Below are 12,163 nucleotides of genomic sequence, written 5' to 3'. Positions count from 1 at the left end.
CTGCCCACTTGTAGCCTTATTTTACTCTTCACCATGCGTGAATTTCTATAACTGAATGGATCGTATATTATTGGGCCCAGCGTTGCCAACTCGTACCATAATTATGGAATCGTACCATAATTCAACCATCTGTACCATGTACCATACCACGCGTATCATACTCAAAAAATATACTATAATTCTGAATACCGAAGTAAATTCCATAATTTTGCACCATAATTTTGCATATCTGGTACTTGCTCTTAGTTATTTTTTTCAGCCTGGCTAGCTCGACCCCTAACGGGGACCTGCGCAACACTTTTCATCAGTTATTTGGGAGTTTTCACATACCGACACAATCTAACGCAGTGTCAACTTTCTGGCGTAAGCGGCCAATCCGGGCGAAGGAATACACCAGAAATGTTGACACTGTGTCGCATTGTGTCGCAGTTGAAAACCTCGCCCTCCGCGCTACACTAGCTTTTTCGCGAAACCTTGATACACGGTCATATAACCTCAGTTAATTTATGATCTACATATCAGATAATATTACCATATTCTCAATTTTTCTGGACGTGTAAAATAAATTCACCAAAATGTTTGATCCAACCTTTCAATCCAAGTCTCATCTATGAGTCACTCTGAGTATTTTTTTTCTTTCTATTTACCTGATTGAAAAGCTTTGATCGCGGATACAGGGCTTGAAAATACCATAATTTACGGTCCTGAATCAGTAATTGCGTTTGATGACTGTACCATAATAGTACCATAATTTCACGGGCCTGCGATGATAATTTACTCTAGAGGAGTTGGCAACGCTAATTAATTGTTCAAAATATGAATATCAATTAAGAGTAAATGAAAAAATACGCTGAACTGATTATATGGACTTCACTTGAATAAAATATTTCAAAACGATATACGGCTATGATCGCTGTGGATTAATTTAAAGTTCTCGCTAATAAATTTTACTCGATTTCCCACGATATTAGCCAGCTCTGATACTGGTTTGATATGTTTAAAGATATTCATATACCGGGACCATCTCTAGAAACTAAACAGGAACTGCGCATGCGCGAATTTAAATCCGCCGTCCGTGCAGTCTGGCCACCCCGAGACCCTGCTGTCAAACTCTGTTTCTGTCGGCGATGTAGTTCACATGCATTTTTGAGGTTAGAATCTCAAGTCATTGAGATAGTCACTCGGAAAGGCTTGGGAAGCATTTGTTATTGAAAATTGATTGTTCAAAGAACGGTCGGAATTTAATGCTGATGCTCTTTGAAAATTCGTCCTATTCGATTGAAACAAGAAATCTGTTCAAATGTTGGGTGCTTGGAAGAAACGAAGCAGGTAGGTGGGGACAATTTATTCAATCATTTTCATTACTTCATACATTAAGAATAACAATGAAATTTTTTTCTTTCAACAGAAAATACAGCCAAAATAATAGCATCTCTGCTGTTAGCTGATGTCTTCTCTTCCCATTCAATTCGTGACACATGCAGAGATCATCGGCCACTTTTGTTGGTTGGAAAAGGAAGTTGTAGATCTTACGGTTTCTTTCAATTTCAAATCTAATCTCAAGAAATCTAATCCGAAGAGTAAAACTCAGAAACATTCTGTGACACAAGTTAAAAATCAACATTTTCAAAATGTGCCTCAGTAATTAACTTTAAGGATAATCATGTTTTAGAGTAATGTTCAGAACATTCATATGAAAATATTGACTTATCGGATTCAACATTGTACCCCTTGTTCCTTTGAAACAAATGAATATCTAATTTTCACTGAAGTTCATGAAAATATTTACTTAAACCTAAATCCAATACAATATCTTGTTCATAGTGCTCCGAACATCATCCAGTAACATGAATATCCGGAAGGAATCCCTCTGTCGCAGAAACCGTTATAAGGTTCTTTGTTTTTAACTTGTGCCACTAGATAACTTTTGCATTGCAGATTCCATTTCCAATCTTAGGATGAGATTTTTTGTTTCGAACAGTGTTAACATGGGATGCAGAATTAATTGTAATAAATGGAGATTCACAAACTCTCAGTTTCAATGAAGGACCATTGTAAGAGTATAAAATTGAATCTGGTTTCAAGCTTTCAATAAGTTACCGGATGACTCCCTGATAAAGATTCATCATAAAAAAGTTAGCCAGCAAGTAAGTCCTATTGTAGACAAAGTGATCATTTGTAACGTGTACTAGTAAGTGAATGCATTCCTTAGACCTTGCTGGGGTTGAACGAGGCTCAAGCACGGATGATAGCTGCAACTAGCTAGTCAGATGATACTGTCGAATAATATTGACTTTAAAGACATTTTCAACTGAAGTTATCCAACATTTTTAGATTGAGATTGGTTCAGTTTACACATCAAAATTCATCCTTGGAATCTGATTTAACACTTGAAACACTATTCATCTGAATTGAATACCAAGAGAGTGAAAAATAAAATATCAAAACTGCCGAAAATAAAATTTGAAAAATAATGCGGGCCAATAATACTGCTTGGATTACAATGGTGCACGGAATGATTGCTCTGTAAAATTAGTTAGCAGCAATTGTTGAATAACAAACTTATTACTATTGGCTCGATAGATCTAAAATGATGGAATATTCAAACACCATGATCTGTAGTGTGTCGTGCTCTTCAATTTTGCCACGACTGATGTTCAGAAGGTGGCGATGACCAGAAGAAATTCCTTCGGATACCTGTTGTCTAATGGAACAACGGAACAACCAGGTTCGATGGTTGGAACGGTGGCACCAATCGAGAAACTAGGGTCCTAGCCACCAAAACGTTTTGACCATCAGGTAAGGTATGATTTTCATCCTATTATCCAAACTTGAAACTTCAAGTCTGTCAGAACAAACGAATTTTATCATTGAATACATGTGAAAATATTGTAATATGCAAATATCATAGTATCAGAAATTTACTTACACGCTTCAACGCCTGACAACTTTAGTCTCGCTTCGATGATGTTTGTTTCCCACCTGAAAATATTAAAAGATATTATCATCAGACAAGAGCTTCTAATTGTTTTGAATACCACTAATTTTCAATAAATTGCGACAGAAAAACGAATTGCTACTTTTTGTACTCCTAAGCTTTGTGTTTCAAGATACACTATTTCTTTTATTCCTTGTTACTGATTTTATTTTAATATTTCATGTTCATTGGCACTGATTACTGGCTTCCGGAGCACTGCACTGTAACAAATTTACTCTGGAGCAACCCTCTACTGGGTTTCAACAATCCATTTATTTTTAATTTTATGTAAATAAAGAATCTGTTTGAAATAAACAATATTTTTACTTACCTGCCTCAGTTTGTCTAGACTCCCACTCGTTGATGACGTTCCACATTTAATTTCAGTTTTCTTCTTTCAATAAATAACTGATCCAATTTCTGTAGCTTTTGATATTTGTTTCTCCATTGACGCCTTTATTGTGTCGATTCAATATCTGCTAATATCAACTACGGTATTGCTGAATGACACTTTTCTTAGAAAATTCACGATAAGTAGGAATAAATAACAACCTAACCTCGATACGCTACTTTACGCGCGAGATATTCAGAGCCTTGTCACATTTCGTGTACGTTGGTCGCCTTGGTTAGCTGACGAAAATTACTCCGCGGGGCAATTTCGCTGGCCAATGAAATTGAATCATTTGGCGCATGCGCAGTTCCTGTTTAGTTTCTAGAGATGGTCCCGGTATACGGTGAGTCGGCCAGCTCGGTTGCCTCAGGTCTACTGCTCGGTTTGTGGTTTGCCGGTCACATATTTAGTGGCCCGTGTCACCGTTGCTTTGAGCCCCGGTCGTCGAGTCGTCCATCTGTCGGCGTACGGTCGGTACTGTCGGCGGTCTTTGTTGTATCGCGATCTGTCTCTGTCGTTGAAGGTGGTCAGTTTGTGGCTCCTACTCGGGGGTTCTCACCCGGTGACCATCATTGTGATGTGACCAGTCACCGGTCACGTTACAATATACATATATCATTTGCAAATTTAATTGTTACCCCGACTTATTCATTTGTTATTGTTTCACCATTTTCACGAATCGTTTGAAGAATACACTTTATCTTTTATCAGTTAAATCATATAAACCATTTATTTCGAACGACGATCTTCCCCAATTTCAGGATTCAATTATCATTAATATAAATTAGCCTCAACCTATTTAAACAAACCTCACAGACCTGTATAGGACTATAGCAACACGATCCTACAAATACCGGCGTACCGAAAGGAAGGTCTTTCTCAGTTTTAATTTTTATGCAGTGCTGTTACGTGGGTGCATAATTGATTATTATCTTTAATAGTCATAAACTTTCATTGCTCTTTAGACGTCTACCCTCCCACGTAACAAAATAATTGAGATTGATTATTTCAATTCAAATAATTCAATAGTTTTGCCATCAATTCTCGATAATTCACTTCAATCCAAGTAAATATCTGAATGTCTCAATTCATTGCTTTTTGTTTTTTCCGTTGATTCAAGTTAATTCATTCACTTTAGAGTATTAAAAAAAATTCAGTTCAATTATTTTTTTTCCCAACAATTCTCCATAACTTACCCCAATTCGCGTTCATACCTGAAAATTTTGTCGATTTTTTCGGAATTTTCTGTGAACCCAAATTCATTGATTCAATTCGTCTTAATTTCTTCATTTTGGACTATTTTTGACTTCTTCAACCTAATTTTCTCTTATCCCTCACGCTAGTTCGAGTTCATTTCAAGATTCCCATAATATTACAATTATTGTGGTACCTTTCGTACCACGATATGCAGTTATTATCTGCAATAATTCTCTGTCAATCCCCATCAATTCAATTGATTTACTATTAATTTTCCGTTAATTCGATTAGTTCTCATTGATACAGGCAATTTTCTGTTAATTCAGTTAATTCTAATAAATTCAGGAGATTCTTTGTTAATTCAGTTGATTCTCATTAATTCAAGTAATTCTCTGTTAATTTAGTAAATTCTCATTAATTCAGGTAATTCTCATTAACTCAATTGAATTATGAACTAATTTATGGACTACTGAGACGTCAATTCAACGCGTTATTTCTACCTCGCGGAAAACTAAATGGCACTCGAAATCAGTGTATACCTTTTTCGCAGGGATAAACTTTTTGGGAAATCGTGTTCCCTCAAACAATGAGTATAGCTCTTTCTGATGAAAAATTTCCTTTTCAATTGAGCAACACTCCAAAAAAAATGGGATAGGGTGATATTGGATGAAAATTACTCATTTTTATCCATTCCCAGTCACAAAACATCGCTGTACTCAATTCTAGAAACATTATTTCAATCAATTGGAATGATTCGATATTATTACAATTATGTAACGAGAAACGTCGGACGGCACTCTCGTTTTCGTCTTCGATACTGACAACAAATCGTTCTTTGCAAAATTATTTTGTAGCTCTGAAAAGTGCCGTTTTTTATGTGCCTCTGGAAAGTTCAGTTTTTTTACAAGTCGTTACTAGGGCAGCAGCTGTACAAAATGCCCGCCGCCTCGTCGGAGGCAGAGCCGGCAGCGTTCGATCAACTCGCCAATTGCTGATCGAACGATTTCCGGAGTCACCGTCGCCGTTGCTTCTACGATTTTTGCCTCCACGGCTTCCAAGGAATAGGGAACTTGCATGTTTTTTAATTTTAATTTTATTCGAAAGTAGAATGAAAAATATTGAATTCCCCAAGACAGTTTTTTTTTACGAGCCATAATAACGCCAGACAATAATTTTTTGTCCTCTAAATTTTCTCGGTAAATTTGAATCGGCAGTCATTTTGCTGGACCCCTCTATCAGCGCCGCCAGGTGTCACGTTTGGGAAGTATGCTCGGCTGTAAACACTGTCTGCTCCGAGCAAGCCGGAATCCTAACTTTATTATACACCATGTAAATGTACTTTGCAGGGAATAGTGAGGTTATTATTATAAAACAATAGATAAAGTGAAAGAAAAATTCGTGAAGGGCACTTCCGAGAACCTACCTTCAGTAGATCTGGAAAGGCTTTCGTCATTCATGTCAAACAGTGATTGTTTTTTGTGAGCGGAAATGCGTAACGTCAAAACTGAAAGGTATGTATGTAGACTCTGATCATTTTCACAATCAGTATAGGTATAACGGATTTTTGGCCATTTTGGAGTATATAAGAGTACGGCGGTCTCGCGCTTTTATTTGAATCTTAAAATTTTTTTTTTTTTTAACTTGGCGTCGAGACACTGCCGTTTCTCTTGATAAGATAAAAATTGGATAGTCAATATATATTGGATAGTCAAATCTTTAAATTTTGTTGGATTTATTGGATCTTTGAATTTTAATTGGATAGTCAAATCTTCAAAAACTTTTGTCTGCTGTCCACAGATCTATGCAGTTTAACTATGGAGATGGTGCTATAGGATATGTACAAGTATTAAGAGAAAAGGGGATGTGTACAGTCGAAGCAAAAATCTGCCCAGAACATAGAATACGAAATAAAAATTATACTGTCAGAGTAGTAATAAATGAAAAGGACAATACTGTGATGAGTACTATTTGTGATGACTGCGCTACTTCAATGGGTATTTCTATAATATATTGTAAGCTGAAGATACAATAATTATTACATGTATCTTCTAAAATTATATCTAAACATTTGCAGGTGGTTGCAGACATGCTGTGGCTTTATTAGCTTGGATTCATCGTCGCACCGGAGAGCCTGCTCCTACATCTATCGCATGCTATTGGAAGAAACCAAAACTATCCGACGTTGGAACAAGTATTAAATATAAGAAAATTTTGGATATATTACCATTAGGATCTATTGCTGCAGATGGCAAAAATGATAATCAACAGGAGACTTTTCTTGAAAAGATATTAAAATCAGGAAAATCAGACACTGGCAGTCATCTCATAAAATTTTTTAGCAAAAGTTTGCTCCAAGGGTTATCAATGCACCAGAATGCTGTATTGCATAATGGTGACAAACAGGATGTACAAGTATTTCTCGATTATGTTGCTGCAAAATTAACCAATGAAGCTTGTACAGCAGCGTGCTCTACTACGATGAATCAAAATGAAAACCACAGTTGGTATGAACTGCGTTATGGACGTATCACTGCATCGGTGATATATGAAGCTGCACATTCTAACACAATTGATGGAACTTTGGTAGAAAAAATCTTGAGTCCACAAAGTTTTGATACGATTGCAATGAAAAGAGGAAGAATGTTGGAATCTCAAATGCTACAAAAAGTGACTAATCGATTGCAAAAAAAAATAGACAAGTGTGGACTCCTACTAAGTGCCAAATTTCCTGAATTTGGTGCTTCCCCAGATGGTATTTGTGATGATGCTGTTATTGAAGTGAAGTGTCGAATGAGTTCAAGGACTGTAAAAAATTATTATACTGATGGAAAAGTTCATAATAAGTTCAAGGCCCAGATTCAGCTGCAAATGCTTTTTCATGAGAAAAATGAAGGATATTTTTGCATCGCAGATCCAGGATTTGAAGACAATGGAAATGTTTCCATTGTAATAGAGAATTTCGATGAAAATTATATGACAGCAGTGATGAAGAGAGCAAGTGCTTTTTGGAGTAAAGCAATATTCCCAAAACTGATGCGCTGATTTTATTATTGATAAGATAGATATCCTCATATATGTATATTAATGTAATTCATTTTGAGAAATTTTAATGAAACCAAAAATGGATGATCAAAATAGAATACAAAAATAATTATCTTAAAGTATGATATTATTAAATGATTTTTCGTATTATGTCATACTGGATAATTTCAAATTTGCTGTATCACTGCACTTTGCAAATTTACTAAACCTCAAGCAATCAACACAGTAGAATCCAAGCAGTCCAGTAGTTTATTGTCTACGCGTGTGTGAATGTCCAGAAATTGAAAATTTCTTATACGGTTGATTACTCTTTCCACATGTATTCTGAGACTGGCAATTTGTTTAGTTAGTCTTACATCACTTTTGCTACTCTGTGTATTCTGACTAACTGGTGGAGGTCTGATTAAGGTGCATTTTTTTCGTGAGCTGCACATCCAGCTGTTTAAGGCCTTGGTCTGCCATCACTTTTACATTTTTGGCAAAACATCTAAGTATCCACACTTCTCGACTATTGACATATCAGTGCACCTTCCACAAACTCCATCTGATATAAAATTTATAAGGCCATCAGTCACAGATATAAGATACTTAGAGGTATTACATTTTTTATAATCCGACCAAGTCAATGCCTGATTACATGCATCCGATGGTTTTTCGATTTCTATTTCAAAACAGTCTATAATGCTTTCAATGTCACTATATCTGTATCGAAAGTGTATAGGAAGGTTCAACATCATTTGCTGCCTTGCTTGGTCAAACAATAAGCTGTTTCAACTGTAAAGCTATGAGTTTTACACTTTTATTGAAAACTCTGCTTGCTTGCGTTTCCGATAAACCAAATTCATTTCCTAGCACAAGAAATGGTAGATTCAGCTTAACTTTCTTCAGTGTCAAGTAGATATTCCTTACACTAATGCTGCATTCTTCATGTAATAAGTCTATTATGTACATTGATTCTTTGCGTATACCTAAATACAGCAAAGGATTGTTTTCAATTAATCTTTTCGTAGAAATTTCATACACCACTTTGCCCAAAAATTCATCCCTTATTTTTTTTTCATCGTTGCTTGTACCCGATGATTGAGTAAAACTCATCTTGTAAGATGAACTAGTATCGAGGGTATCGAAAGATAAATCCATACTACTGACTTTATCAAACACCTCATTCATCCGTAAAAATTCCGCATCAAAATTACTGCCAACAAGGACACTGCGAGATTCAGCAACTGCTTGGGAAGCTTTGTCTTCATTTTGAAGGCTGGTTTGTGTCCATTTATACGCTGCGCTTGGCTTAACTTGTACAAGCTTACTGTTATGAAGTTTTACCAATGGTTGCAATACACGCGGATCAGAACGGAAAATACTCGACGCACTGCACTCTTTACTTTTTGCCCCCAATGAACAATCTCCAGTGTCTTGAATATCAAACTGACCATCGACGTTCATTGAACTATAGGCTAGATTGTTTGAAATGTTCAAATTAAAACGAGGAACAACACCCTCCTTTAGTATTTTTCTTTCTCCAAACTGTTTATATGCAGTGTAGTTTTTCAAATCATTTTCAAGCTATAAAGAATAATACAGTTTATTAGACTGATTTAATGTAATTTTCATTTAAATGTATAAGAAGATATTCACTTACATCAAGATGATCTCCCCAGCAATAACTAGTTTTTTTCAGTTTTTTATTTTTGTCAAACCCGACTGCATCGCTCCAAGTCTTCCGTTTTAATACATTATTTCGCACTCGGATAAATATCTTCTCTGGAGTTGAACTTGTTGTATTTTTACAACATGGTACAAAACAATACATATACCAATCTAAATTTGGTTGCGGAGCTGATGGATCCATTGTTGTCTTTTTATTTTAACCAAACTAAAAGTTATTTACTGAGATAGTTACAATTTTGACAACGCCAACTATGCTTCACAGCTTCAAATAGTAATATTGCAGGTTAGGATTCCGGCTTGCTCGGAGCAGACGGTGTTCACAGCCGAGCATAGTGCCCGAACGTGTCACCTGGCAGCGCTGATAGAGGGGTCCAGCAAAATGGTTGCCGGTTCAAATTTACCGAGAAGAATTAGTGTAAAAGAAAAAATTATTGCAGCGTTAATGTTGCTCGAAAAAAGAAACTGTCTTGGGAAATTCATTATTTTTCATCCTACTTTCGAGTCTGATAGAGGAATATAGAGATTTCAGATGCATTCAGGTTCCCTATTCATTTATTCGTTATACTATCTTGTTTAGATCTACAAGGAAAGAAGGTTCCTTTGTAACACTACATCCCTTCATGAATGTGGGTCGTCTCGACTTATCATTAACATTAGAATCATATAACAATTGACACACACTGAATTCAATTGTTGATATTGGCGTTGGGTACTCTCTTCCCTCGAGGTGATTGAGCTTGGCTTGAAAATGATAAAATCTCTGCGATTCTGTCCGACATTTGCCTTCCGTCTCACGGAAAAAACCACAGAAAATCTTGAGAAGACAGTATGAGTGCCATGATGTAATAATTTTTGTGCTTTACCAAAGTCAGTGGCCCAACCACCGAAGAAAGTCAGAAACATGATGCTGTATGTTTCTCAGAAACAGGTTCGACTTTGGCCAATCTTGAAAATTCGGAAAAACTTCCAACGGAGTAATTCCAAAATAAATGGTTTGATAGAATGGGCATAGAAGAAAAGTCTAAGAAGAATCCAAGTGAAGAAAACCACAGTCAGTAGAAACTTGAACCAAATAATTGGGATCAAGGGTAACGAGGCATGGCAGCCTCAGGAAAAATCCAATAAGAGCTTCACAATCTAAATTAGAAGCAGAAAAATGAATTTCAAAATGACAAAGACAAAATAATTTTCATTTAAAATGTAGCAAATTTTATTCAAACATCATTTTTTAAAATTTTTATAATTCAAAATTGCTACCTGGTATACAAAGTTTTCTCCACAAGAACCATGTCGTAATGAGTAAAATAATAAAACAATTCAACGCTTAAAATAACGAACAAATTTCTGCAGTCAGGCAATATCGAATAAATAACTCCGTTAAACTTCGTCGAGGAAACACAAAAATGCAGAACATGCAAAAAGATGTTATAAATATAGCCCAATAGATTTCCCTTATTATATGGGAAGAAATGGACAATAAAAATAGAGAAGAAATCAATCAATGGTTCAACAAGCAATGGGAAAAAATTTAATGCAAGAGAGTTTGAGGAAGTCAAATGAGAAACACGGCGGAATTGGTGTGTAATCATTGGTTTGTGTTCAAGTGAGTGAAAATTAAATTTAAAATAGATGAGTGAACAATTTATTTATACATTTTTAATATTAATTGAAAAAATTATATGAAATGAACTCTTCTTTCAAAGATCTAGATGAAGAAGCTGAGGGATTAATAGTTTCCCACAAATCATGCACCGGAGAGGGACCCGCCGGTTAGATATGTGGACAAGTCTTGACATCAAATACTGACAAAAGAACTTAAAACTTGTAGACCAGAACTTCCAAACGAATGGCTAACTCCTCTCTTTAATACAAAACATTAAAAAAGACAGAATCAATGCCTTTTATAATAGCGCTAAAAATACATAAACTAAAACCGGAATTAAATATTTACGTCCATACCATATGTCACTGATCTATCTCACAAAATTGAAAAAGTACTATCACAAGAAGACATAACCGTAACTTACAAAATCACAAACAACACAAAGGGTCTTTTTACAAATCTTAAGTCAAAACCCCCATGTTTTAACAAATAAACACAATCTATAAAATAGACTGCTCCGACTGCGATAAATCTTATATTGGATAAACGTCTCGACATTTAAAAAACAGGATCGCAGGTCAAAAATCTCATATTCGAACACGAGGCCTAGACGGATGCGTTTGAGCTCATCACATCCTAACAGAAGGCTATGTTTTTGATTTTGATAACACCACAGTGATAACGTCTGAAAATAATTGGCACAGCCGTTTGATAAAAGAAACGATACACATCTTCAGGAATATTAATAATACATGTAACAAAAGAACCGACGTTCAGAACCTGTCACCCATATTCTGACATATTATAATTTCAAATTTCTCGCGTTTCTTCTCGGATGGACTAAAAATGACACCATCTGACAATCGTGTACTCTATGTGGTAATCATGATGTATCGATTATGGATCAATTCCAAATATACTTTGGAAAAAGAAGGCACTTCCACTCGTGGCGCAAATTTAACATCTAGTCCATTTGGTTGTCACTATTTTTGTATTATTAATATTCATACCACAATTTATTATAATCATCTTCTTGAAAAATCTATGGTTCACCCGTACACTCTCTTATAAACTCTATTTTATCGCCTTTAATCTAATACAATTAGCAAATTTATTTAATTTTACGTATACTGTTTGACCTTGAGTTGCCAAACAAGCATACACAAATCGTATACCTTTTTCTTTTAAGTTTAAAATATATTGAACGAAAATTTTCAGTCATACATAAGGTAAGTAAGGGATAGTTATACAAATTAAAAAATTAGACACCTGTTCACCGCCG

General features: G+C 35.5%; 1 protein-coding gene across 1 annotated transcript; it reads left to right on the top strand.

The window, feature by feature from the left end:
• Positions 1 to 6,053: 6,053 nt before the first annotated feature.
• LOC124409445 lies at positions 6,054 to 7,716 on the top strand. The gene is made up of 4 exons (XM_046887052.1): positions 6,054 to 6,076; positions 6,363 to 6,559; positions 6,640 to 7,575; positions 7,667 to 7,716. Exons 1-4 carry the CDS (start codon positions 6,054 to 6,056, stop codon positions 7,714 to 7,716), a joined length of 1,206 nt encoding a protein of 401 aa, XP_046743008.1.
• The last annotated feature ends 4,447 nt before the right edge of the window (positions 7,717 to 12,163 follow it).

This window comes from Diprion similis, chromosome 1, assembly GCF_021155765.1.
Source record: "Diprion similis isolate iyDipSimi1 chromosome 1, iyDipSimi1.1, whole genome shotgun sequence".
Classification (NCBI taxonomy): Eukaryota; Metazoa; Arthropoda; class Insecta; order Hymenoptera; family Diprionidae; genus Diprion; species Diprion similis.
Note: the sequence above shows the minus strand (reverse complement) of the source record. Positions and strands in the feature narration are given on the sequence as shown.

Bases quoted from the DNA above. Each gene is read 5' to 3' on its own strand.
- LOC124409445 (XM_046887052.1), top strand. From the start codon at position 6,054: ATGCGTAACGTCAAAACTGAAAG. The intron at 6,560-6,639 runs GTATTTCTATAA...AAACATTTGCAG, and splicing joins TGACTGCGCTACTTCAATGG to GTGGTTGCAGACATGCTGTG. The intron at 7,576-7,666 runs GTAAAGCAATAT...ATTCATTTTGAG, and splicing joins GAGAGCAAGTGCTTTTTGGA to AAATTTTAATGAAACCAAAA.